The sequence below is a fragment of the Salmo salar genome, chromosome ssa04 (assembly GCF_905237065.1).
Source record: "Salmo salar chromosome ssa04, Ssal_v3.1, whole genome shotgun sequence".
NCBI lineage: Eukaryota > Metazoa > Chordata > Actinopteri > Salmoniformes > Salmonidae > Salmo > Salmo salar.
The window spans coordinates 50,258,759-50,286,296 of NC_059445.1; the positions used below are offsets into that span (position 1 = coordinate 50,258,759).

Genomic DNA, 27,538 nt, shown 5'->3' on the forward strand with positions numbered 1-27,538 from the left:
TTGTCCTAATGCATTTTTAATCATCATTCTTAAAATCCAACGATGTTAAACACATAGCACAACATGGAGTTGAACAAGAAACAGGCAAGCCATCACAGGAAATGAAAAGAAAAAAAGGTTGAGTGGGATGGGTGAAACCAAATCCCTGTATTTAAAAAAAAAACTAAAATGGCAAAGTCATATTGGCAAAAGATCTACATGTACATTTCGCAAAGTAATAATTAATTACAAAAGCTAATTTAAATTTAAGAACCAAAGTGCTGAGAATTTTGCAGTTGTATAGTGCTCATGTTTATTTAATTTATCCCAATCCATTTTCTTCCAGTTGGGAGTAATTGGCAGAAGATGGTGTCCATGAGGCTCCAGGCAACTCCTCCATAAGTGCTGTTTGGGTCCAGGGCAAAACTGGTTCTTTTCTATGTAGATGACTATTTATTTGGATCACATTCCCATTAGCTGTTACAATTTGACAACAAAAAAAACAAGAACACGAAAGCATCAACACATGCCTTTTGGTTTTCCTGTACCAGTTAGCATCCCATTAGATATCAAAAATAATTACTTGTCAAAACAGACCTTATAAAGTAACTACCAATATTGGTGTCAGCAATTGTTACAAAACCTTATATTGTATGAAGTCCATAATTTATGAGTTGATTTTTTAAAAATGTATATATACATTGAGGGTTTTGTTTTTTATTTCACTGAGGAGAGAGATAGACAGAGTTAGTCATAAAGGCAGTGGGACGGATTTGTACCCCCGCCGGCACCGGCAAGCATGTGTTGTAGGCAGCAGTCCTAACTGCTAGACCACCCAGGCCACAAATCATGTGATTTTAACAGCGCAGAGAAGCGATACACGCTTATGCAGGTCTTAACAATGAGATTGTACATTGACTATTGGACAAGCAGACTTAAAAGTAATAAACAATGTTGTAAACAAATGTGTGATATGTTTCTATTCGAGTTAAATGAGTCTTACCACAGGAAACCCTCCTTGAGTTCAGTGAACTTGTGACGGACCATGAACGAGGCCAGAGCGTCTGCTACCTGGGGAAACAAAAACAATGTGGGTTTAGTTCCCAGACTTGACTTCCCAGACATTGAGAATAGGGTTGGGCGGTATACTATATTTAACTATATACACCGGTATTTATGCACGGACCGGTTTGGGTTTTTACTTTACCTTCTAACGGTATTTGAATGTTTGGTTTGTTAAATGTGATATGCCGTGTGTAACGTCCATTTGTATAGTTTACTCCGCTACTTGAGTCATCTCTCTCTGCTCCCTCTCTCCATGACGCTTTCCACACAGACCTAGTCCCATCCTGTCACTCAAGGACCGCATGTTGGTGTTGCTTGACCACGAGACACTTTCGTTCAGTCTGTATGGTCAATGCAGCACATGCAACAATGTTGATGACAACGATGCTGTTTCCACTTTGATCTTAATATAAATCCACAAGCGTTCTACAATTACAATTCGTTTTTGTTTCTTACATCTGCAAACAGCTAGTTTGTATTTTCTTAGCAAGTTAAGCTAAATCGTGTTAGCCACTCATGCTAATCGCTAGTTAGCTGGCTATGGTAGGAGACTAAACTCAGCAAAAAAGAAGCGTCCCCTTTTCAGGACCCTGTCTTTCAAAGATAATTTGTAGAAATCCAAGTAACTTCACAGATCTTCATTGTAAAGGGTTTAAACAATGTTTCCCATGCTTGTTCAATGAACCATAAACAATTAATGAACATGCACCTGTGGAACGGACGTTAAGACACTAACAGCTTACAGACGGTAGGCAATGAAGGTCACAGTCATGAAAATTTAGGACACTAAAAGAGGCCTTTCTACTGACTCTGAAAAACACAAAAAGAAAGATGTCCAGGGTCCCTGCTAATCTGCATGAATGTGCCTTAGGCATGCTGCAAGGAGGTATGAGGACTGCAGATGTGGCCAGGGCAATAAATTGCAATGTCCGTACTGTGAGATGCCTAAGACAGCGCTACAGGGAGACAGGACGGACAGCTGATCGTCCTCGCAGTGGCAGACCACGTGTAACAACACCTGTACAGGATCGGTACATCTGAACATCACACCTGCGGGACAGGTACAGGATGGCAACAACAACTGCCCGAGTTACACCAGGAACGCACAATACCTCCATCAGTGCTCAGACTGTCCGCAATAGGCTGAGAGAGGCTGGACTGAGGGCTTGTAGGCCTGTTGTAAGGCAGGTCCTCACCAGACATCACCGGCAACAGTGTTGCCTATGGGCACAAACCCACCGTTGCTGGACCAGACAGGACTGGCAAAAAGTGCTCTTCACTAACGAGTCGCGGTTGTGTTTCACCAGGGGTGATGGTCGGATTTGCGTTTATCGTCAAAGGAATGAGCGTTACACCGAAGCCTGTAGGTGGAGGGTCCGTCATGGTCTGGGGCGGTGTCTCACAGCATCATCGGACTGAGCTTGTTGTCATTGCAGGCAATCTCAACGCTATGCGTTACAGGGAAGACATCCTCCTCCCTCAAATGGTACCCTTCCTCAGGCTCATCCTGACATGACCCTCCAGCATGACAATGCCACCAGCCATACTGCTCGTTCTGTGGTGTAACATCTCACAGCAAGAACGGGCAAATCTGGTGCAGTCCATGAGAAGAAGATGCTGCATTAAGTACTGCAGTGCTGGTGGTCACACCAGATACTGACTGTTACTTTTGATTTTGACCCCCCCTTTGTTCAGGGACACATTATTCCATTTCCATTAGTCACATGTCTGTAGAACTTGTTCAGTTTGTGTCTCAGTTGTTAAGTTTGCTGAAAATATACGCAGTTGACAGTGAAAGGACGTTTCTTTTTTGGCTGAGTTTATAAAACAGTGTTAAGTACCTCAATGGACCGTAAAGGTAATCACTCCACAAACTATCACCGTGCCCTTAAGGAAAACACAAATATTATGGACACATTAGAAATAGTGGATATTTGGAGACTAAAAAAACCCGACCTAGTGAGCTATACAGAAGAGACTTAATCAAGCTAGTCATCTTGACTACTTTGTCTCTTTCGTCAAAGTTTAAAAAAGTTTTAATAGGAGACAGAATGTGATTGGATCATCATCTAATTGGCATTCACATAACTCTAATAGATTTCCCACGTGGACGGGGATATTGGAAATTTAATCAAAGTTTACTGGAGGATAACTTATTTTTAACAAAATAACTTTAACTGAATTTTTCCAGTATAATATAGGTTCAGCAAATCCCCTTATTGTTTGGGATACCTTTCAAATGTACCTTCAGAGGTCATTCAATTCAATATTCATCAATAATAAAAAAGCAGTTTCTGGCTAAAGTGACAAGACTAACAAGGTACAGTGGGGGAAAAAAGTATTTGATCCCCTGCTGATTTTGTACGTTTGCCCACTTACAAAGAAAGGATCAGTCTATAATTTTAATGGTAGGTTTATTTGAACAGTGAGAGACAGAATAACAACAAAAAAATCCAGAAAAAAAACTGTCAAAAATGTTATAAAATCATTTGCATTTTAATGAGGGAAATAAGTATTTGACCCCTCTGCAAAACATGACTTAGTACTTGGTGGCAAAACCCTTGTTGGCAATCACAGAGGTCAGACGTTTCTTGCAGTTGGCCACCAGGTTTGCACACATCTCAGGAGGGATTTTGTCCCACTCCTCCTTGCAGATCTTCTCCAAGTCATTAAGGTTTCGAGGCTGACGTTTGGCAACTCGAACCTTCAGCTCCCTCCACAGATTTTCTATGGGATTAAGGTCTGGAGACTGGCTAGGCCAATCCAGGACCTTAATGTGACTCTTCTTGAGCCAGTCCTTTGTTGCCTTGGCCGTGTGTTTTGGGTCATTGTCATGCTGGAATACCCATCCACGACCCATTTTCAATGCCCTGGCTGAGGGAAGGAGGTTCTCACCCAAGATTTGACAGTACATGGCCCCGTCAAATGATGCGGTGAAGTTGTCCTGTCCCCTTAGCAGAAAAACACCCCCAAAGCATAATGTTTCCACCTCCATGTTTGACGGTGGAGATGGTGTTCTTGGGGTCATAGGCAGCATTCCTCCTCCTCCAAACACGGCGAGTTGAGTTGATGTCAAAGAGCTCCATTTTGGTCTCATCTGACCACAACACTTTCACCCAGTTGTCCTCTGAGTCATTCAGATGTTCATTGGCAAACTTCAGACGGGCATGCATATGTATTCTTGAGCAGGGGGACCTTGCGGGCACTGCAGGATTTAAGTTCTTCACGGCGTAGTGTGTTACCAATTGTTTTCTTGGTGACTATGGTCCCAGCTGCCTTGAGATCACTGACAAGATCCTCCCGTGTAGTTCTGGGCTGATTCCTCACCGTTCTCATGATCATTGCAACTCCACAAGGTGAGATCTTGCATGGAGCCCCAGGCCGAGGGATATTGACAGTTCTTTTGTGTTTCTTCCATTTACGAATAATCGCACCAAATGTTGTCACCTTCTCACCAAGCTGCTTGGCGATGGTCTTGTAGCCCATTCCAGCCTTGTGTAGGTCTACAATCTTGTCCCTGACATCCTTGGAGAGCTCTTTGGTCTTGGCCATGGTGGAGAGTTTGGAATCTGATTGATTGATTGCTTCTGTGGACAGGTGTCTTTTTTTACAGGTAACAGGCTGTGGTTAGGAGCACTCCATTTAAGAGTGTGCTCCTAAACTCAGCTCGTTACCTGTATAAAAGTAACCTGGGAGCCAGAAATCTTTCTGATTGAGAGGGGGTCAAATACTTATTTCCCTCATTAAAATGCAAATCAATTTATAACATTTCTGACATGCGTTTTTCTGGATATTTTTGTTGTTATTCTGTCTCTCACTGTTCAAATAAACCTACCATTAAAATTATAGACTGATCCTTTCTTTGTCAGTGGGCAAACGTACAAAATCAGCAGGGGATCAAATACTCCCCCCCCCCCCACTGTAAATCCATGTACTAATAGTACAGGTAGATAGAAATAAAAACAATACTACAGAGATACAAAATAAGTTAGAGGAAAAACAAAAATAACTTTAGGAACTTTTTCAAGAACAATCTAATGTAATCTATTACAAAAATAAAGCAAAAGATCTGAAAAATGCACAAAATTCTTCCTGAATCTCTTATACAGGAACGCTAACAAAAAGATTTTGCAGAAACTCGCTACTGAATACGGAGTCATCTATGATTCTCCGAATTATATTTTAAAAGAGGAAGCTAATTATTTTAGACAGATGTTCTCTTTTCCGTCTCATCCTCTCCCACTGAATGGAGCTTACGGTAAGGAATTATTTCCAAATAATATTTAAAAAATTGAAAATTAACAAAATGTATAGAAAGATCAGTGTGAAGGCCAAATTACGGAGGAATAACTTTGAGGCTATTAAATCCTTTCACTCTGGAAAAACCCCAGGGCTTGATGGCATACCGGTAGAGGTATGTCAAGCCTTTTTTGATATACTAAAAGCTCCATTGTTAGATTGTTTTAACTACTCCTATAGAAATGGTAGTATGTCAGGGACTCAGCAGGAAGGTCTGATTGCTCTATTACTGAAACAAGACCCAGATGGCAAATATAAAGACCCAGTCCATCTAAAAAACTGGAGGCCCCTTACACTTCAATGTTGTGATGCAAAAATACTAGCGAAATGCATAGCACTCAGAATTAAAAAAGGGTTTTACCAGGTATTGTTCATCCTGATTAGACAGGTTTTTTACATGGATGATACATTGGAGATAATATACGACAACTACTAGAAATAATAGAACATCATGAAACATCTAAGAAGCCAGGCCTGGTATTTATAGCGGATTTTGAAAAGGCATTTGATAAATTAAGACGGGATTTTATTTATATATATTTTTTTTTTTTTCAATTTTGGTAATTCTCTTATAAAATGGGTAAAAATAATGCAAGGCAACCCCAGGTGTAAAATAGTAAATAACGGCTACTTCTCAGAGACTTTTGTATTGTCAAGAGGCGTTAAACAAGGGTGTCCGCTGTCACCATATCTATTCGTTATGGCCATTGAAATGCTAGCTATTAAAATCAGATCCAATAACAACATTAGAGGATTAGAAATCCAAGGCTTAAAAACAAAGGTGTCCACATATGCCGATGACTCAAGTTTTATATTAAGTCTGGAAGCTAGATCCCTGCAATGTCTCACTGAAGATCTAGATAACCTTTCTGTACTCTCTGGACTAAAACCTAATTATGATAAGTGTACAATATTATGTATTGATATTTAAAAAAAATACAACTTTTACATTACCCTGCAGTTTACAATAAAATGGGCTGATGGTGAAGTAGACATACTTAGTATTCATATCTCAAAAGATATATATAAGCTCTCCACAATGAATTTCAAGAGAAAACTAGTAATAATAGACAGGATCCTGCAACCATGGAAAAACTGCCCTGATTAACTCCTTAGTCATATATCTCAGTTTACTCACTTACTTATGGCGCTGCCTACTCCTGATGGTTCATTTTTCAAATCATATGAGCAAAAAATATTTTGCGTTATCTGGGACGCTAAACCAGACAAAATAAAATGTGCCTATCTATATAATGAATATGAATTGGGTGGGTTGACATTATTAAATATAAAATAACTAAACCGCTCTCTAAAAGCTTCACTTATTCAAAAGTTTTACTTGAACCCTAAATGGTTCCCAAATAGATTACAAAGAAAAGCTCATCCATTGTTTAAAAAAATTGCCTTTTTGCCGATTGCCATGTCTCATTTTCGATTAATTGAAAATGATACTTTGAAAAAAGTATCTCTCTTTTTCAAACGAGCATTGCAGAGCTGGCTACAATTTCAATTTCATCCCACTGTGTGCTGGTTAATAAAATACCTGTATTTATGGGAAAGATGTTTGAAAAAGGTATTTTGTTCTTAAATTATATTGTAAATTGGAATGGTAGAGTTATGTCCTTCATGGAGTTATCAGAATTGTACGGGAAGGTCTGCTCAATCCAAGAGTACAACCAATTGATAACAGCATTACCCCAAAACTGGAGGCGGCAGGTGGCAGTGGAAGGAGGTAGGGAACTGGTCTGTCTGCCCAATATAAAAGATCAAAACTGGCGGAGGAATAAAAATAGCATAAATAGGAAAGTATACCAGTTTCATTTGAGGACCAGGATGTTGACAACTGTGCCATACAGATTGCAAAATAGTTGGGAAGAGATTTTTGATGTACCGATTCCATGATACAGGGTGTATGAGTTGATATATAAAACGCAAGATTCAAGACTTTGTGCTTTTCAGCTAAAATTATTATATAGAATTCTTGCCACCAACAAAATGTTGAATATTTGGGGCATAAAATCATCGAAGCTCAGCAGATTTTGTTGTGAGGATACAGATTCAATAAACCATTTATTTTGGTATTGCCCTCAGGTAGCCTGTTTCTGGTCTCAGGTTCAGGAATGGCTGAAAATGCATAGCATTGATCTAAAATTGACCCTAGAAATAGTATTGTTAGGAGATCTGGAGAAACCGGGACAGTCAATTACTAATACTCTTAGCAAAAATATTTATCTTAAACTGTGGATTCTATTCGTTTAGATAGATTGAAATTGTACGTTAAACATCACAGCATAGTTGAAAGATATGTGTTGCGTAGAAATCCGAAGAGGGTGACCAGCAGAGATAGATGGGATGGGCTGAAGGAAGCTGAGGGTTGGGATGTGGAATTGGAGACAAGTGGGAGTGGAGTTGCTGTGTGGAAGATATGATTGTCAAAGTTAAAAAAAGAGAGAAAAGTTTAAATAAAACATAATAAAAAGTACTTTTGAATGACACTGAGGGGGCGTGTTTTTACAACAACTAATGCCGGTTTGCCTGAGGCTGATGCCGTGCAGGTGTTTGTATACATGCATATACACACACTCTCATTCAAATAAACGCATACAAGAACACACACATACATGTAATAATGCCAGACATGCACACAAACATATACAGTTGGCATTGCTGTTATGATTTTAGTTGTCCTTGATGTCCTTTGTTGAATTTTTTTTGTTTATTTCATTTAAACAATTTTTTGCATTGTTGTTTGCTGTTTTCTTCTGTCTTTCTTTTTTCTCTTTAGTTCATTCTCTTGGTTGTTGGTGCATTGGGGGGTTTATTTTTATTATTGGGGGGGGGGATGACTGTGGGAGGGGTCTCGAATGGTTGAGGAACAGCTATTGGGGAACTGTGGGGGGGGATCTTGGAGGGTTCGGGTTCACGTTTTTTGGCCTGGTGGGAGATCTGTCAACGTGCCCTTGAGCAGGGAATTGACCCTGGATGCTTCTGTGTATCGCTCTGAATGGGAGTCTGTTGGATGACTGGTATGATGTAGTTGTTGAGCGGCTTCACTGCAAGTACATTGTATGTTTCGGATATTCAATAAAAAAATAAACGAGCTAATAAAAGTACTGAGTCAGAGCAAACGTAGCTAGCTAATACAGCCTGATACCAGTACTGGTGGAGGCTTAAATCAGCATGTTGTTTGTGCAACAGTATCTTCTAAATCAAAGAGGAATAGGCAAAGCATGAATATGTTGGCTGTATGAATAAATATTTAATGTAGCCAAAGATTGTAGGGTCCCCTAGCAAACACTGAACATCACTTTGGTTCCTACCCTGTCACAATAACTCATCCATGGCATTTTCATTCGTTGTCATGTCAAACAACACTGTACTCAAAGTGCCCACTATTAATTATATTCTAACTATATAATTATAATAAATATTCTATTTCCATAATTCCAAAAGTTCACCCAAGTGTTTTGATCTAAATCGCAATTGCAACATTTGGTTAAAAATAAGGTCAAGTATTTTTGCCCATATCGTGGCAGTGTGGAAATGATCTCAAATGACTGCAGGAAATGCAGAAATTGATGGAAATGCAGGAAATTACCTTTATTTAACCATGCAGGCTAATTGAGAACAAGTTCTCATTTACAACTGCGACCTGGCGTATAAAACAAACCGAATGGAGAAAGACCCATTAAAATAATTTGGAATATATGTGATGCCACCCTATGGTCACGCACTACTCATAAAAGCAAATTTAGAACTTTTATTAATCAAAAACATAAAATACCGTAAAAAAATTGTAAAATAACATATGATATTTTGGCCATATCAACGAGCCCTAATTGAGAATAGTATTTTGTGTGCAATATTACTTGGCCTGAACCTCTACTATCGCAACAAAATGGAAAAGAAAGACATGCCAACTTGATCTCATAGTTTCACGTCGGGAGTTGGATGAACGTACATTTTTTAACCATTAATTCCACGTGGTTCAAATCAATTCAAAGTTTATTTGTCACGTGCACCGAATACAACCTTACAGTGAAATGCTTACTTACAGGCTCTAACCAATAGTGAAAAACAACAGTAAAAAGACAGGCTATATACAGTAGCGAGGCTACATACAGACACAGGGTTAAAACAGAAACAACTCAACTTTAGGCATTCATTCCTAGTGGTCAAGGTTAGGGCTATGGTTTGGGGCAAGCATAATTTTTTTTAAACAAAATTAAATAAAAACTCATCAAGTACTCTCCGTGCTTGCTAGACAATTGTGAACTGCCGGGCGCAGTGGTCTAAGCAGCGCGCTCTGGGTCTGAGCGTCGTGTGTTCCAGCCCAGAGTGATGCCGTAGTTTAACATTTTTGGGGTGAGCGCCGAGGACAGCATATATCGACATTTTATTTTCAAACGTCCAAAATCGACATGTGTTTCTAGTGACCTGCCTGCACATTCACCAAGCAGTTGTTCAGCCTCATACCTTCATATCCAGACAGTTAAAACCCACTCACTTTTTCAGGGGCGTCCTCATGGACAGCATGGCCACACTGAGGGAGCACCTGCATCTGGAACTTCCCTGCACACAAACAGAACACAAATCTTCATGTGCAACACACTTCTATTGGATTTAAATGTTGTGACAGTAAACCAACAAGGAGTGGGTGGGGGTAGATCTACAGTGGGATTTCACGGTCACTATCGGAGCCATAATTGTAAACAACCAACCAACCTAACACACAATCTATGAAGCCGTCCTCACCTTGCATCTGTCCAATTGTGAGATCTTTATCAAGCCTGTCCACACCTGTAAAGAGGGAAATGTTATATCAACAATGTGTGCTCTAGTCCAATGTCAAAGACGAAAAAGGTATTTTAATTATATTGAAAACAATTTAAAGTCATGTGGATTAAAACTGACTTAACTAAGGGACTCACCAGCGAGCAGGAGCAGTTTCGGCACAGGGCAGGAGAGGAAGAGGGCAGACAGGCCACTGAACCAGCCCTCCCAGTACTTCTCTGTCTTTGACAGATCAATCTGCCAGGTATAGAGGCTCTCCTTCTTCACCTAAAGAAGCTCAAGAGACAGTTTATTTAACTAGGCAAGTCTGTTAAGAACAAATTCTTATTTACAATGACGGCCTACCCCGGCCAAGCCCTAACCCGGACGACACTGGGATAATTGTGCGCTGCCCTATGTTAATTTACTCTTCATGTACACACTACAACAGACTGTGTAAAGGTGGGAAATGTAATACACACTTCCCCAAGATGACATATGCACCCAGATGAATACACCAACTGGGTTGTTCCAATAATTTTTTTTTGCCTTTTATATTTTAAGTAGAATAGGTGCACCAATATGGAATTTTAAAAGCCTGATATATTAAATAAAGTTCCCTTTAATATAGACCACATTGAGAACTCAATACAGATTTTATATATATATATATATACACACACAGAACAAAAATGTAAACGCAAAATGCAACAATTTCAATGATTTTACTGAGTTACAGTTCATATACAGAAATTAGTCAATTGAAATGAATTCATTAGGCCCTAATCTATTGATTTCACATGACTGGGCAGGGGCGCAGCCATGGGTGGGCATAGGCCACAAAAGGGCTTTATTACAGACAGAAATACTCCTCAGTTTCATCAGCTGTCGGGTGGCTGATCTCAGACGATCCCGCAGGTGAAGAAGCCGGAAGTGGAGGTCCTGGGCTGGTGTGGTTACACGTGGTCTGCGGTTGGACGTACTGCCACATTCTCTAAATTAACATTGGAGGCAGCTTATGGTAGCAAAATTAGCATTCAAATCTCTGCCAACAGCTCTGGTGGACATTCCTACAGTCAGCATGCCAATTGCACGTTCACTCAAAACTTGAGACATGTGTGGCATTGTGTTGTGCGACAAAACTGCACATTTTAGTTGCCTTTTATTGTCCCCAGCACAAGGTACATCTGTGTAATGATCATGCTGTTTAATCAGCTTCTTGATATGCCATACCTGTCAGGTGGATGGATTATCTTGGCAAAGGAGAAATTCTCACTAACAGGGATGTAAACAAATTTGTGCACAACATTTTATAGAAATAAGCTTTTTGTGCTCATGGAAAATTTGGGGGATCTTTTATTTCAACTCATGAAACCAACACTTTACATGTTACGTTTACATTTTTTGTTCAGTATAAATAAAGGCTCGCTAAGGGGCCAAAATTCAGTATTTTGACATGTCTCTTCGTCAACACTATCACTTCCAATAAGATTTTAATCAGAATTGAAAAGCCCTAGTTATTTTGTTGCTTTCGAATAATTTCTTAAGAGTATTATTTATTTCATGTGATTAGTTATTAATTTGTCCCTCATTTTATGGTCACCCCTGTAATGTGAACTGAACTCTTGTTTTAATATGGTGAAACCATTCATAAAAATAAAAAAAAATGTCTAAAGAAACAAGTTACACTTCTCAACATCAATTTGTGGAACGGCCCAACCACTAACGCCTAAGAAGACTCATGCATAGAAACCCACCTGAATACATACAGTGCATTCGGAAAGTATTCAGACCCTTTCCCCACATTTTGTTGCGTTACAGCCCTATTCTAAATGTATTAAATAAAATGTTTTGTCATCAATCGACACACAATACCCAGTAATGACAAAGCAAAAACACATTTAGAAATTTGGGTATTCAAAATGTAAAAACCCCCAGATATGCCTTATTTACATAAATACTCAGACACTTTGCTATGAGACTCAAAATTGAGCTCAGGAGCATCCGGTTTCCCTTTTATCATCCTTGAGATGTTTCTACAACTTGATTGGAGTCCACATGTGGTAAATGCAATTGATTGGATATGATTTGGAAAGACACACACCTGTCTATTTAAGGTCCTATAGTTGACAGTGGAAGTCAGAGCAAAAACCAAACGATGAGGTCGAAGGAATTGTCAGTAGAGCTCCGAGACAGGATTGTGTCGAGGCACAGATCTGGGAAAGTGTACCAAAAATGTCTGCAGCATTGAAGGTCCCCAAGAACACAGTGGCCTCCATCATTCTTAAATGGAAGACGTTTGAAAATACGTACTCTTCCTAGAGCTGGCTGCCCGGCCAAACTGAACAATCGCGGGAGAAGGGCCTTGATCAGGTAGGTGACCAAGAACCCAATGGTCACTCTGACAGAGCTCCAGAGTTCCACTGTGGAGATGGGAGAACCTTCCAGAAGGACAACCATCTCTGCAGCACTCCACCAATCAGAGCTTTATGGTAGTGGCCAGACAGAAGCTACTCCTCAGTCAAAGGCACATGACAGCCCGCTTGGAGTTTGCCAAAAGGCACCTAAAGGACTCTCAGACCATGAGAAACAAGATTCTCTGGTCTGATGAAACCAAGATTGAACTCTTTGGCCTGAATGCCAAGCGTCACGTCTGGAGTAAACCTGGCACCATCCCTACGGTGAAGCATGGTGGTCATGATGTGGGGACGTTTTTCAGCAGCAGGAACTGGGAGACTAGTCAGGATCGAGGGAAAGCAAAGTACTGAGAGATCCTTGATGAAAACCTGCTCCAGAGTGCTCAGGACCTCAGACTGGGGCGAAGGTTCACCTTCCAACAGGACAGTGACCAATAGTACACAGCCAATACAATACAGGACTGGCTTCGGGATAAGTCTCTGCATGTCCTTGAGTGGCCCAACCAGAGCCCGAACTTGAACCCGATCGAACATCTCTGGAGAGACCTGGAAATAGCTGTGCAGCGACGCTCCCCATCCAACCTTGAGAGGATCTGCAGAGAATAGGAGAAACTCCCCAAATACAGGTGTGCCAAGCTTGTAGCGTCATATCCAAGAAGACTGTCGTGGAAATTCAGTACTGAGAGACTTGGTCTTGGTAATTTCTTCAAACAATCATCTTTATTTAATATCGATTAATTATTGCAATAATGAGACCGTCAGCCCACCAGTCTTGACTGACTGTTAGGCTGAGAGTCTAGCCTTTAGATGATGCACAGTTTTTCTATAGCTGATACCAAGATTGCTTAGTCAGTCACTTCTAACCTTCCCATAAGCCACCTTGGTTACCTACACAGGATGGTATTTTACTTAGTTTCCCAGATGCTAGGAAGATGACTCTCTCGCTCTCTCTCTCCACATCTTGTCTATAGAATGCTAGCTTTTAGGTTTTTATCACCAACACAAATCAATTGTCAGCTTCAAGCTATCTCTAGTACAACCCATGTCCTCAACACCCAGACTAGCGGCACGGTGCTAGAGTGGAGACCATAAAACGCAGCATTAGCAGATTTCATTTATTATTTTTATATACATTTGTAAATATTTCTGGAATGTGGAAAAAGTCAAGGGGTCTGAATACTTTCCAAATGCACGTATAAAATGTAGTTATGTTTTTAAATCAACAACATTTCCCACTAATCAGCCCAGCCCTGACCTCTTGGTCGTCCTCCTTCTTTCTCTTCTGATTGGATTCTCCTTCCTCCTCCTCCTCCTCTTCCTCTTCAATGATGACTTCACCGATGCTTTTGGAGACACCTGGACTGTTGAGGGGTTCCTCACATCTATGGAGGAGGTAAAGACTTGTATTTAGTTACAGGTCCTGAACAGTCACATCATAAAGTCCAGACTTACTTTTTCACCTGGCCTCCCATGGACACCCGGGCTGACTCAATGTTTCGGATCTGTCCACTCTTCACACTGATGGGGGGATGGACAAGTTCAGAGAACACATTACTTGGATTATGCTCTAATAGTAAAGCATTTGAGTATTTTTACGCTTCAGCGTGTATGGACAGCACCTCACCTCCACTCAATGGCATTCTCCACAGACTTAAAGGTCTTTGGTCGACTCCTGAGGAAATTCTGCATACTGTTCAAGGCATCCATTGCTGTGCCTGAATAAACACAATAGCATAAATATGATTAACTAATCAGTCAATCAATAAATTGATGAATACGCCTAGCTGTGTCATATCACTTTACTAGAAGCATATAAAACAATGAATTAATCAATTTTCTCTTTTGTCAGCTCCCCAACTGCTGCTTGTTTGATCATCAAAAGACAAGTCCCGATCATGGGACAAAACAAAAAAACAAGTACTATAATCACCTTCCACGACGTCAATGACACAAAGGCCAAGTAACGACGGCACGTGCTTGGCTGCAGCAGTGTGAACTGCTATAGCTCCACCCATGCTGTGTCCAATCATCATGATCGGAGGCGGGTTTTCTCCATAGAGTGCTTCAACCACTTTGCCAATGTCCCTGGTGGAGACAACACCAGCATCAACCAACTGCAGGAACAATCTCACTCATACAAACCAGCCTTATCCAGCTCCTCAAACAACCACAGACAACAGAATATGGACAATATAGGAATCTCTATCCCTTAGCTTCCAGAGCAGAGACAGGAAGAGATGTCAGTTTCTTCCCACTGGCACTTTGTTGATATAAACACTATTTTGGGGGATGCAGCAAGCCTGTTTTCTCCTTGCATCAAACAGCAGATCAGTGTCTCAGTGGGAGGCAGCAGCAGCAGATGGTTCATCTGACTCAGTCCTCTCTCTCCAGCAGGTTCTCTTCACCCCCCTGCAGTACACCTACACCACTGCCTCCTGTCCTGTCCTGTTCCCTCCCATACCATCTCAACAACACAATACCTCCCTCATCACTCGCCCTGCATAACACTCATCTCTGAATGACAGAGCATGTGGGTAATTTTATCTGTAAATGTTAGTAGCCCAAAAATTCCTGACAACTTACTTGGCCATTGTTTCCGCTGAGAGATCGTCAGAATTCTTTACTTTGGTGTCACCTGTGTGGGACAGAAAACAATAAAATAAAATAATACTATTGAGATGAATATGAGGTAACCAGATGAAATGTGTGTCATCATGAGGAAGAGTTAGCCACTCACCATGGGCCCTGAGGTCCATAGCCACCACCCTGCAGTTAATTCTGCTATATATCACCTCCTGAAAAAAGTTTACACAGAGTGGGTTTGTGTTAACTCTGGCCTGAATGCAGTGTCAATCTGTGCTATAAGGCAGGCTCACAAACATACTGCTCCATATTCAACAGTCACTTAACACAACCTTAAATGCAGGACATGTTGTGATGATACAGTGGTTCCTCCTTTAAAAGTTGCGTCATACTGCAGCACACCTTGCGGGCTGCTGCAGCATTCTATGGCACGTTATTTAATTGTCAGCCATTTTTTACGTTAATGCAAGTTAGTGCTAGTTTGACCACCAGAGGGCAACTTTGAGAAGCATTTGATAATCTCCCTTATTGGCATTACTAGATAATTGAAAACCTTTTTTGTAATAACATAGTATATGGGATTGATTAAGAAATGTGGCTTAATTCATTTGATTCATATTATGGGGTTTCTATTCCGAGAAAAACGAAACACTCAGGGTTTCCGTTAGGATGGAATGGAAAATATTGCGCTGTACAACGTGACGGTCGGGAGTAGGCTACAGCATAAGAGGATTGGAGGATTCTAAATTAATATCTAAAGGGGCATAACATTTCCACACCCTAATTGAAGTGTAACCAATACTCATTTCGCCTATGGTAGGCATACAGTATATCTACAAATATTTTTTTCAATGACGTGACTCTCCGCCAATAAATACATTTAGAGGATTTGAGGATTCTATATTAATATCTAAGGGTCATTTTCCGTTAGGATCTGTGAGAATATTATATTTTATATTATTCTATATTAATTAATAATAAATCGCTTGTTTAAAAAGTAAAGATATTTTGGAAATTTCGTTTTCATTTAACCTAGCGTGAGCGAGAAAAAGGCAATTCTTGAACATGGGGTGAAACATTCTCAACAATTTGTAAATAAAGGCAGTTTGTTATTTAGAATCACTTATTTCTGGAGAAACCTAACTTGATTATTTAGCAGACATCACTTGCTTATATTCTGTCAACACATATATCTTAAGAATATCATGGAATATAATTGAACACTTTCGTTTCTCCATGCTTGTCTCAGAGCAGCGAGAAACACTGCTGAAATAGACGTCCACAGCGGGAAGGCGCATGCATACAACGTGACTATGTGTGTTTGAAAGAGTATTTTACAGTAAGCAACAATTTATTTGCCTTCATTAGACAACTTTGTTCCAATATTTCTGTCATTCAGTGATATTTATTCCCATAGTAATTTATTATGGATCCATAACTAAATCAACATCTGCATTTTGAAAGAGTATTTTTATCTTTATTTTCTTAATGACAGTATAAAGATACTGTACAGTACTGTATTTCTTCATCAGCATATGCTTTACATTTGGATAATAAAGCATTTTGAAGATATAAGCCACCTGCATTTGTTTATTAGGCTACTGTGCAGTCTGACAAGTAAACATAGCCTACAGTACATACTGTAGTAAACATGGGAAAGTGCCTAATTCCTTACATAACGGAGAGCAGGCCATGTCCAGACTCTCCCAGTGACCTCAAGTACCTTCAATAATGGCTGTAATAGAGAATGCGGGCAAGTGGGAGACCAAGGTTCAATTCACCGATGGGGAGTATGGAGTAGGCTGTCCTTGTAAATAAGAATTTGTTCTTAACTGATTCCATATGTGTTATGTCATAGTTGTGATGTCCTCACTATTATTCTACAATGTAGAAAATAGTAAAAATAAAGAAATCCTGGAATGAGTAGGTGTGTCCAAACTTTTGACTGGTACTTGTTTAATTCATTTGATTAATATTATGGTGATTGTATTCCAAAAAAAACAAAAAACCCTCTGGGTTTCCGTTAGGATGGGTTGGAAAGTATGGCACTGTACAACGTGACGGTCAGCAGTACAGTACCGGGCTATTTAGCTGAAGAATCCCCATGTTGTGCGGCCAGGGCACGCGGGAGAACGGGGTTCAATTCCCCGACAGGGAGGAAGGAGTAGGCTGTCCTTGTAAATAAGAATTTGTTCATAACTGACTTGCCTGGTTAAATAAAGGCTACACTAAGAGCATAACATTTCTATTTTCTAATCCTAGTCTAACCAAACCCCAAACGGAGATTTAGTGAAAATAAAAATCTCATTGATTTATCAAGACAAGTCCCCATGCTTGTCTCAGAGCAGCGCGAAACCGTGCTAAAATAGTTGTAGGCTATTGCGTCTAACTTCAATATGCTCTTTAAATAAATAAGACCTAAACCACTTTTAACAGCACAGTAAGAGCAAAATAATCCTAACAAAATAAAAACCTTAGTGTAACAGTTTTAGTAAGTAATACTGAAGTCGTGCACAATTATCAGTTTCACTGACAGCCGCAACTTTTTTTTAGGTTTATGTCGTCCATTCATTGTCAGAGACACAGTAGGACCCAAAAGCATAATCAGAACTCCCCCTTGTGCTGGTCTGGAGCAATGACGTGGTGACGAAGGGTACCGTACCGTAATCACAAATTACCTCTAAGTCCCGCGGCGTAATGTCGCAACATTTAAAGGAGGAACCACTGTAGTGTGTGTACATAAAACAGGATGGGTGCTCTCTGCTATTTGATAGTATTACTCACAGTGAACACAGCCCAGGAGAGAGCAGAGTGGCCTCCTCCATGGAGCAGTAGAAGCACAGGACCATGCTGGCCACTGCTATAGATTCTGAACGTGTGCAGAGTAGTCAAGGAATATAGAGTACAGACACATCAGGGCTTCTGCTAAAGCTGATAAAACTTGCCAGGAGAAAAAAAAATATCCTATGGCAAAATAATGCTTTATATTCAATGATGGAAATACCAATTGATGGAAATACAGTAGACCCTCATGCTTATCGGTCTATAGGATAATTTCCACAACTTTGTGGAATTCGGCCTCGAGTCATCGTGTATCTTATTTATCCAACAATAATCACAACTAAACTCAGCAAAAAAAGACCGTCCTCACACTGTCAACTGCGGTTATTTGCAGCAAACTTAACATGTGTACATATTTGTATGAACATAACAAGATTCAACAACAGACAAACTGAACAAGTTCCAAAGACATGTGACAAACAGAAATTAAATAATGTGTCCCTGAACAAAGGGGGGGTCAAAATCAGAAGTCAGTCAGTATCTGGCCAGCTGCATTAAGTACTGCAGTGCATCTCCTCCTCATGGACTGCACCAGATTTGCCAGTTCTTGCTGTGAGATGTTACCCCACTCTTCAAACAAGGCAGGCACCTGCAAATTCCCAGACATTTCTGTGGGGGGGGGGGGGCCTAGCCCTCATCCTCCGAGCCAACAGGTTCCAGACGTGCTCAATGGGATTAAAATCCGGGCTCTTCGCTGGCCATGGCAGAACACTGGCATTCCTGTCTTGCAGGAAATCACGCACGGAACGAGCAGTATGCTGGAGGGTCATGTCAGGATGAGCCTGCAGGAAGGGTATCACATGAGGGAGGAGGATGTCTTCCCTGTAACGCACAGCGTTGAGATTGCCTGCAATGACAACAAGCTCAGTCCGATGATGCTGTGACACACCGCCCCAGACCATGACGGACCCTCCACCTCCAAATCGATCCCGCTGCAGAGTACAGACCTCGGTGTAACACTCATTCCTTTGACGATAAACGCGAATCCGACCATCACCCCTGGTGAGACAAAACCACGACTTGTCAGTGAAGAGCACATTTTGCCAGTCCTGTCTGGGTCCAGCGACGGTGGTTTTGTGCCCATAGGCAATGTTGTTGCCGGTGATGTCTGGTGAGGACCTGCCTTACAACAGGCCTACAAGCCCTCAGTCCAGCCTCTCAGCCCAGCCTCTCAGCCTATTGCGGACAGTCTGAGCACTGATGGAGGGATTGTGCATTCCTGGTGTAACTCGGGCAGTTGTTGTTGCCATCTGAGAAGTAAACATAGCCTACAATACATACTAGAGGTCAACCGATTAATTAGGACCGATTTCAAGGTTTCACAACAATCGGTAAATCGGCATTTTTGGACACCGATTATGGCCCATTACATTGCACTGCACGAGGAGACTGCGTGGCAGGCTGACTACCTGTTATGCGAGTGCCGCAAGGAGCCAAGGTAAGGTGCTAGTTAGCATTAAACGTATCTGGTAAAAAACAATCAATCAATCTTAACATAAATCACTTGTTAACTACACATGGTTGATGATATTACTAGTTTATCTAGTTTGTCCTGCGTTGCATATAATCGATGCTGTGCCTGTTAATTTATCATTGAATCACAGCCTACTTCGCCAAACGGGTGACTTAACAAGCGCATTCGCGAAAAAAGCACTGTCGTTGCACCAATGTGTACCTAACCATAAACATCAACACCTTTCTTAAAATCAATACACAAGTATATATTTTTAAACCTGCATATTTAGGTAATATTGCCTGCTAACATGAATTTCTTTTAACTAGGGAAATTGTGTCACTTCTCTTGCCTTCTGTGCAACAGAGTCAGGGTATATGCAGCAGTTTGGGCCGCCTGGCTCGTTCCGAACTGTGTAAAGGCCATTTCTTCCTAACAAAGACAGCCAACTTCACCAAACGGGAGATGATTTAACGAAAGCGCATTTGCGAAAAAAGCAAATTGTTGCACGAATGAACCTAACCATAAACATCAATTTAGTTAGAAGAAATTAATGTTAGCAGGCAATATTAACTAGGCAAATTGTGTCACTTCTCTTGCGTTCATTGCACGCAGAGTCAGGGTATATGCAACAGTTTGGGCCGTCTGTGCAATGTAAGCAATATTTAGACTTATGGATGCCACCAGTTAGATAAAATACAGAACGGTTCTGTATTTCACTGAAAGAATAAACGTCTTGTTTTCTAAATGATAGTTTCCGGATTTGACCATATTAATGACCTAAGGCTCGTATGTGTGTTATTACATTATAATTAAGTCTATGATTTTATAGCGCAGTCTGACTGAGCTGTGGTAGGCAGCAGCAGGCTCGTAAGCATTCATTCAAACAGCACTTTCCTACGTTTGCCAGCAGCTCTTTGCAATGCTTCAAGCATTGCGCTGTTTATGACTTCAAGCCTATCAACTCCCGAGATTAGGCTGGCAATACTAAAGTACCTATTAGAACATCCAATAGTCAAAGGTATATGAAATACAAATGGTATAGAGAGAGAAACAGTCATAATAACTACAACCTAAAACTTCTTACCTGGGAATATTGAAGACTCATGTTAAAAGGAACCACCAGCTTTCATATGTTCTCATGTTCTGAGCAAGGAACTTAAACGTTAGCTTTTTTACATGGCACATACTGCACTTTTACTTTCTTCTCCAACACTTTGTTTTTTCATTATTTAAACCAAATTGAACATGTTTCATTATTTATTTGAGACTAAATTTATTTTATTGATGTATTATATTAAGTTAAAATAAAAGTGTTCATTGTTCAAGTAATGTTTTAATTGTCATTATTACAAATATATAAAAATTGGCCGATTAATCAGTATCGGCTTTTTTTGGTCCTCCAATAATCGGTATTGGCGTTGAAAAATCAGTCAGTCGACCTCTAATACATACTGTAGTAAACATGGGAAAGTGCCTAATTCCTTACATAAGGGAGAGTAGGCCATGTCCAGACTTTCCCGGTGACCTCAAGTACCTTCAATAATGGCTGTAATAGAGAATGCGGGCAAGCGGGAGACCGGGGTTGAATACAGCTGTACAGAAACTTCGGGAAGTATTAAACTTGGTTAAGCTTCTCTAGTGTCCGTGAGTTATTTACTCAGAAAAATAAGAACCTAACAGTAGAAAATAGTAAAAATAAAGAAATCCTGGAATGAGTAGGTGTGTCAAACTTTTGATTGGTACTTGCTTAATTAATTTGATTAATTACAGAAATGTCGCAACAGTTATTGTTGTTGTACCTGTCCCGCAGGTGTGATGATCGGATGTACCAATCCAGTGCAGGCATTGTTACACATGGTCTGCCACTGCGAGGACGATCAGCTGTCCGTCCTGTCTCCCTGTAGCGCCGTCTTAGGCATCTCACAGTATGGACATTGCAATTTATTGCCCTGGCCACATCTGCAGTCCTCATGCCTCCTTGCAGCATGCTTAAGGCACGTTCACGCAAATGAGCAGGGTCCCTGGACATCTTTCTTTTTGTGTTTTTCAGAGTCAGTAGAAAGGCCTCTTTAGTGTCCTAAGGTTTCATAACTGTGACCTTAATTGCCTACCGTCTGTAAACTGTTAGTTAACAACCGTTCCACAGGTGCATGTTCATTAATTGTTTATGGTTCATTGAACATGCATGGAAAACAGTGTTTAAACCTTTTACAATGAAGAGCTGTGAAGTTATTTGGATTTTTACGAATTATCTTTGAAAGACAGGGTCCTGAAAAAAGGGATGTTTCTTTTTTTGCTGAGTTTGTGCACAACATACAGAACCTATTTTAAAGGGGATTTATTTTGCTTCTCCAAAGCCCATTCATTGCATAAAAATTCTAAAAGCAATTGCCTATTAAGAACAGTTTCTGTGCATGATAAAAAATAGCTACCATTTTTATTGGTAATTGAAGCACCATTAAACTGCCGGCAACAGGCTATCAGCGCATCACCCACCACTTTACAACGTGAACTTGAAGCAGTATGCATTTTGCAAAAAGAAACCTGAATGTTTTACTTCATATGATGAGGCATGTCTTAGCTTGCTTCAAAGTAGCCTCTCTCTGTAGCGCTCCACCAATCAGAGTGGTGACTAGAGTGGACAGACGTAAGCCACTCCAGAACAAAGTACTGAGAGATCCATGATGAAAACCTCAGACTGGGGCGAAGGTTCACCTTCCGACATGACAACGATCCTAAGCACACAGCCAAGACAACGCAGGAGTGGCTTCGGGACAAGTCTCTGAATGTCATTGAGTGGACCAGCCAGAGCCCGGAGTTGAACCCCGATCTAACATCTCTGGAGACTTGAAAATAGCTGTGCAGCAACGCTCCCCATCCAACCTGACAGAGCTTGAGAGGATCTGCAGAAAAAACTAATGGAGACACTCGCCAAATACAGGTGTGCCAAGCTTGTAGCGTCATACCCAAGAAGACTCGAGGCTGTAATCGCTGCCAAATACCTAAGTAAAAAGCTGTAACGTAACACAAATGTGGAAAAAGTGAAGATGCATCTATCGTAGCTTTGATTGGACTGTCAATATCATACTTTCAAAATCTTAGCAGGCAAGCAGTCATGAATCATGTCGACAATCTACTGGCAAATCCTTTTCAATCCTTGTCATATGAAGATAAAACGTATCGGTGCTCATCGGCCATTAAACAACAAGTTGGAAATCGCAGATTCAACAATGAGTGGTTTGGAAGGAATCAGTGGCTAACTGCAAGCGTTGCAAAGCAATCACTATTTTGCTTCCCCTGCCTGCTATTCAGTGGAGGGCGTGTGGTCCAAGTCTGGGTTTAAGGGTGTCTTTTCCAAGCTTAAAGGATTAACATTCACATGCAACACTATAGCCAGAAAAAGTTGAATACATTGGTCATGCTGTCAATCCAGCACGACTTCTGCCGCGTTCAAAACAAATGGAAACTCAGAACTGGGTAATTTCAGACTTCAGTGAGTTCAAGACAAATGGGAACTCTGAAAAAAATTAGCTCCAACTGGGAAAATACGTTTTGAACGGTCATCCAACTCAGAATCACAAGTCGTGAACTCGGGCCTCTAGTTTTTCCTGAGTTCCCAGTTGTCTTGAGCACCACAAATCTAGAGAAAGCAAGACTTTGATAACGTTTCATGTCAAAATTTGCCCAAAAGATGGAGTGCCGTGCCAACTTCCTGTTCAAGTGAGCGCAGCACAACGATGAATCCAAAAATGTATTGTATGCTGCTGCATAAATGATATAATATGCCAAGGAGATACGTATACGATAGCTAAGAACATAATACTAAGTGTATGTTGTGTATTAAGCTGTTAGCAGCCCATGTGCCTCACCCTAATAATATAGTCCCTTTCCCCCTCAGAATTTAGCCTACTGTTCTGACTTGGTGGTGCACATGTATTATGGATTATTATTATTATTTTTTTTTTTTCTACTGCATCATTGATTGTATGTTGTTTTACTCCATGTGTAACTCTGTGTTTTTGTATGTTGTCGAACTGCTTTGCTTTATCTTGGCCAAGTCGCAATTGTAAATGAGAACTTGTTCTCAACTTGCCTACCTGGTTAAATAAAGGTGAAATAAATAAAAAAAATGTAGCCTATAGCATGTTTTAGAGAAATGTTATCATCGAATATTGAAAGCTTTCATTGTCTGCTTATATGACCCCGTTATTTATACCACGGTTCTGACTTGGTGTACAGGGAGAAAACTAAGAACGGCCCATGTTCTGAATTCTGTCGCTGTACATTTCAAAAGTGCCGAACAAATAGTTATATTGACTACGTCCGTCTTAGCTCGCTCATTAATGTCCTAATCGAAATTACAGATTGCCTCTTATCTACTCATCATTCCCTTATGCCATAGTTTGTACATCTCAATTGTAAGTAAAAACCACATTTGTTTAAGCAAGTCAGCTATATCAGCTGTTTTTTTAATAAAAAAGGCAGTAAATGAGGCTAAATGAACTGCTTCGCTGCCAGACAAGGCTCTGCTGAAAGCCAGGTGTAGCAGTGGTAAGAAATCACTCCATGGTCCTGAAAAGAAAGCTCTGCTGTTGGGACAGCTTTATGTAGGCCCTAACAGTTTGTGGGCACCGTTTGTCACCGTTATAGTGCAATTCATGTATTGTTTAGCGGCTTTGCTGGCATGCATAAGTATATATAAAAAAAAAAAATTCATGTTAATAAAGGAGTTTGCCCCACCAAGATTTACATGCCAAAATCGCCACCGTTCAAGGCACATTATTTTCACACATATTTAAGATTCTGTTCACTGAAAGCAGCAACTCAATAATCAGCTGGGACTATTGCCACCGGCGCTGCCCAAATTACAGGCACCCCCAAATTGGCATAGGTCTACGAGTTTATGATTTAAAACAATTCACAGGTATTTTTCTTTTTATAAGTTAATGATTATCGATTCCGCTGTGGCCAAGTCATATTTCCATTTACTTTCCTATTGAATCCACCGCTATGCCATTTCTCTCCTGTTCTATTGGTTTTCATCTCAACTTTCTATTGATGTCCAGAAGCCAAAGGCACCATACTGTACTAGTCATAATAGCAACCCATCTTGGTTGTTGCATCTTTAGATTAACCCTCTATTCTAAGTTTCTAACATATGGAACCGCTATAAGGTTTGCTGTTTAGAATATTGTTTTCCCACAAATTGCATTTTGGCAATTGCTTGAAAATGAAGTTTTATTGGCTGCTTCATCACAGGAGTTACACGTTCTGTTAAAATGCATTAACATAATCCAAATGTGATGCATGTCATTCTGAGCACCATGGGTGGATGCCCTAATGGGTTCTTAAAGGCGTTGCATGGTCAATCCGCTGTCTGTATTGGCCGTGCAGCATTTATAGCCACTGCAGAAGGCAGGGCATTTATACCTCTTGCACTTCACGGAGAAGTGCAGAGCTGTTGTCAAGGAAGTGAGTTTGTGTTTCCAGGACCTCCTGCCCCCACCTACTGTCAACCAATCATGTCAATGCAGAGCTATATGGAGCCCACCGCATTGTTACAAAATGTGGGCAGCGCATGGTGATGCAGTACAGAGCTCAATAAGGCCTCTGTATGCCTCCTGAGGCTCGGCAATTTACACATCCTCATATGGAGTCTCTGACCACATTTTCAGTTCAAGCATAAATTGTCTCTTACAATTTACATTTCTCAAATGGCTGGTAAATTAAAATCTTCCTGGTCACGTTGCCCAGTGCCACATTATATGCTCATGATGCACTGGATCAGGAGTTACACACTGTATGAAAGGCCTTTTATTATTTTTCAAAAATAAGATACATTATTCATGGTCCTATTCAATGTGTAGAAGTACAGTAGCAAGCTTATGGCCTACGCAGTAAAGGATATATCTTTGCCGTTATCGTTTTCCACTTCAACATCTTCCATCGTTTCAAAGTATTGACTCCAGGACAGAGGGGAGAAGTCTCTCTTCCGTCCAGGTCTGTGTCAGGTGGAGTATAGAAACAGGAAGATTATTTTAAACAAACTGTGTAGTCAGTCCTACATTATCCCCTAGTTCAAGCCCAGTAGTACTCACTCAAATAACAATAGTGAAGAATATGGAGGCAGCACAACCCATAAAAAGAGTCGTAGCTAGCAAGCTTAGCAACTGCTTTCAGAACGGTCACTTGACTCGACTCAAGTTACTGATGATGACAGCCTTCTGACCTGTCAAAACCAGCTGTCTGTCGCACTTGAATGGAACAACAAGTGAATACGAGCATTGTTCACGACAAGATAATACAATTGAAACGCCTCACTAGTTTCAGTACCAAATGTCAACTGTCAGATAGATTGAACTGTTACTTTAGTTAGCTTGCTAACGTTACCCATTTAGCTTGCTAGCTATGTTGTGAACTTAGCTAGCTAGCTTTACCACAGTTAAAAATAGAAAGAGACTGTTGTTGGGCCATGTTAGTTAGCTATGCATTCTCCAGTTGCAGTGCTTAGTCACAACTATCAGAGAAAACCTCGCTAAGCACCTCAACTACTGTACTGACTATGAACTCACCCCATTCTCATTTTAGACCCAGACTGCAAACCTCCTGGCACGGGAGGTCTGGAGGCTAACAAATTCAAATGCAGCTGTTTCTCCATTCAGTCGAACGCGGGGCCAAGGCCGTTCAGTCAACTACCAAATCTTGCCCCTCCTTCGAACCAACCATACGCTACGATTTTTCTTCCAATACCGGGTAGCTTTTTCGCAGCAACAAATTGAAAAGAAATGTGCAAATGCAGCTAAGATTGTTCTCCTTTCACGAAACAACCAATCCTCTCCACCAACCCGTTTGCCACATTGCACTATGGGGCATGTTTGCACACTGTACACCATTCTCAACTAAAACATCAAGATACAGACATACAAAAACTACGTTTCCCAGAAAACATGGCTTGACGTATGTAAATAGTAAAAGATGACGTAATCAGTTTTACCGAAATTGTAATCATTATCATAACACCAACGGTTATAATCATAATAGTCAGAACTGGAAACCTAATCATCATCCCTGGAGTGCAAGTTAATGTAATACCTCTATGGGTGAAAGGCATCAGTTCCCTGCATAGAGGTATGTACATCTTTGTGTGCAAGTGTGCATCAATAAAAGAAGGTGAAGTATATTACTGGTGGGCACTACCATACAGTAACCAGTAGACGGCAGTGTGATGCAGGGCAGAGATGAGCAGTGTCCTTTTTATACACACCTGACTCCTCAGTCCTTTTTATACACACCTGACTCCTCAGTCCTTTTTATACACACCTGACTCCTCAGTCCTTTTTATACACACCTGACTCCTCAGTCCTTTTTATACACACCTGACTCCTCAGTCCTTTTTATACACACCTGACTCCTAAGTCAAAGCAATTTAGAAATAGCCTCAATTCTGACATGTGCAATGATGTGTGTATGTTCTGGTGTGTCCGTGGTAACAGGGATTGTTACACCATGCCATCATCATCATTGCTTCAATCTCCCCCATCATTCCCTTCCCCCCTGACCAGGATGAAGGTTGATATTTCTGAGATTCCCTTGGTGCTGAATGCCATGAGGTAACAACACACATATCATGTAATCATGGAGAACACAGGCAACAACCCCGGGTTACGGCTCTGGCTTTCAGTTAACCTTCTATACTCAAACAGATGTCTTCCTCTATCCTGAAAGTATGCAAACTGTCATTAATGCAAATAGAGTCATCCCCTATGTATATGGTCATGTCATCATCTATTAAATTACCTAGGTGACTCCTACTACTAGAGAATATCCCTCACTGCAACAAAGCACTAGAGGGCAATACAGAAGATATCATCAGAGCTCAACTACAGACCAGTATAATCCTGTAGAGCTCTCTCAGGAACAAACTGTCCTTGGCTGCAGAGAGTGACTGAGTAATAGACAAATTCTTGTTTACGGTTCCCCTCTACACTGTACATAAAGTACATACAGTATAACACCCTCTGTTTCCGTATCATAACTCAGCAGACATAACAGTTGTTGGTGAAGTTGTGGCTTATTGATGTGATAGAGAATACAAAGCTGTGGTTTGGAAACTTCCTGGTACTGT

The 27,538-nt window shown here is 40.7% G+C and overlaps 1 protein-coding gene across 1 annotated transcript; it reads right to left on the bottom strand.

The window, feature by feature from the left end:
• Positions 1-26,293, bottom strand: LOC100195184 (protein phosphatase methylesterase 1). Its single transcript, NM_001140213.1, is given in 14 exon segments — positions 1-456; positions 983-1,050; positions 9,851-9,915; positions 10,099-10,143; positions 10,275-10,404; positions 13,789-13,915; positions 13,986-14,051; positions 14,158-14,248; positions 14,464-14,618; positions 15,117-15,168; positions 15,271-15,328; positions 17,901-17,993; positions 25,322-25,415; positions 25,986-26,293. Coding segments are annotated over 14 exon segments (1,134 nt in total). The 5' UTR covers positions 26,072-26,293; the 3' UTR covers positions 1-452.
• Between the last annotated feature and the right edge of the window lie 1,245 nt (positions 26,294-27,538).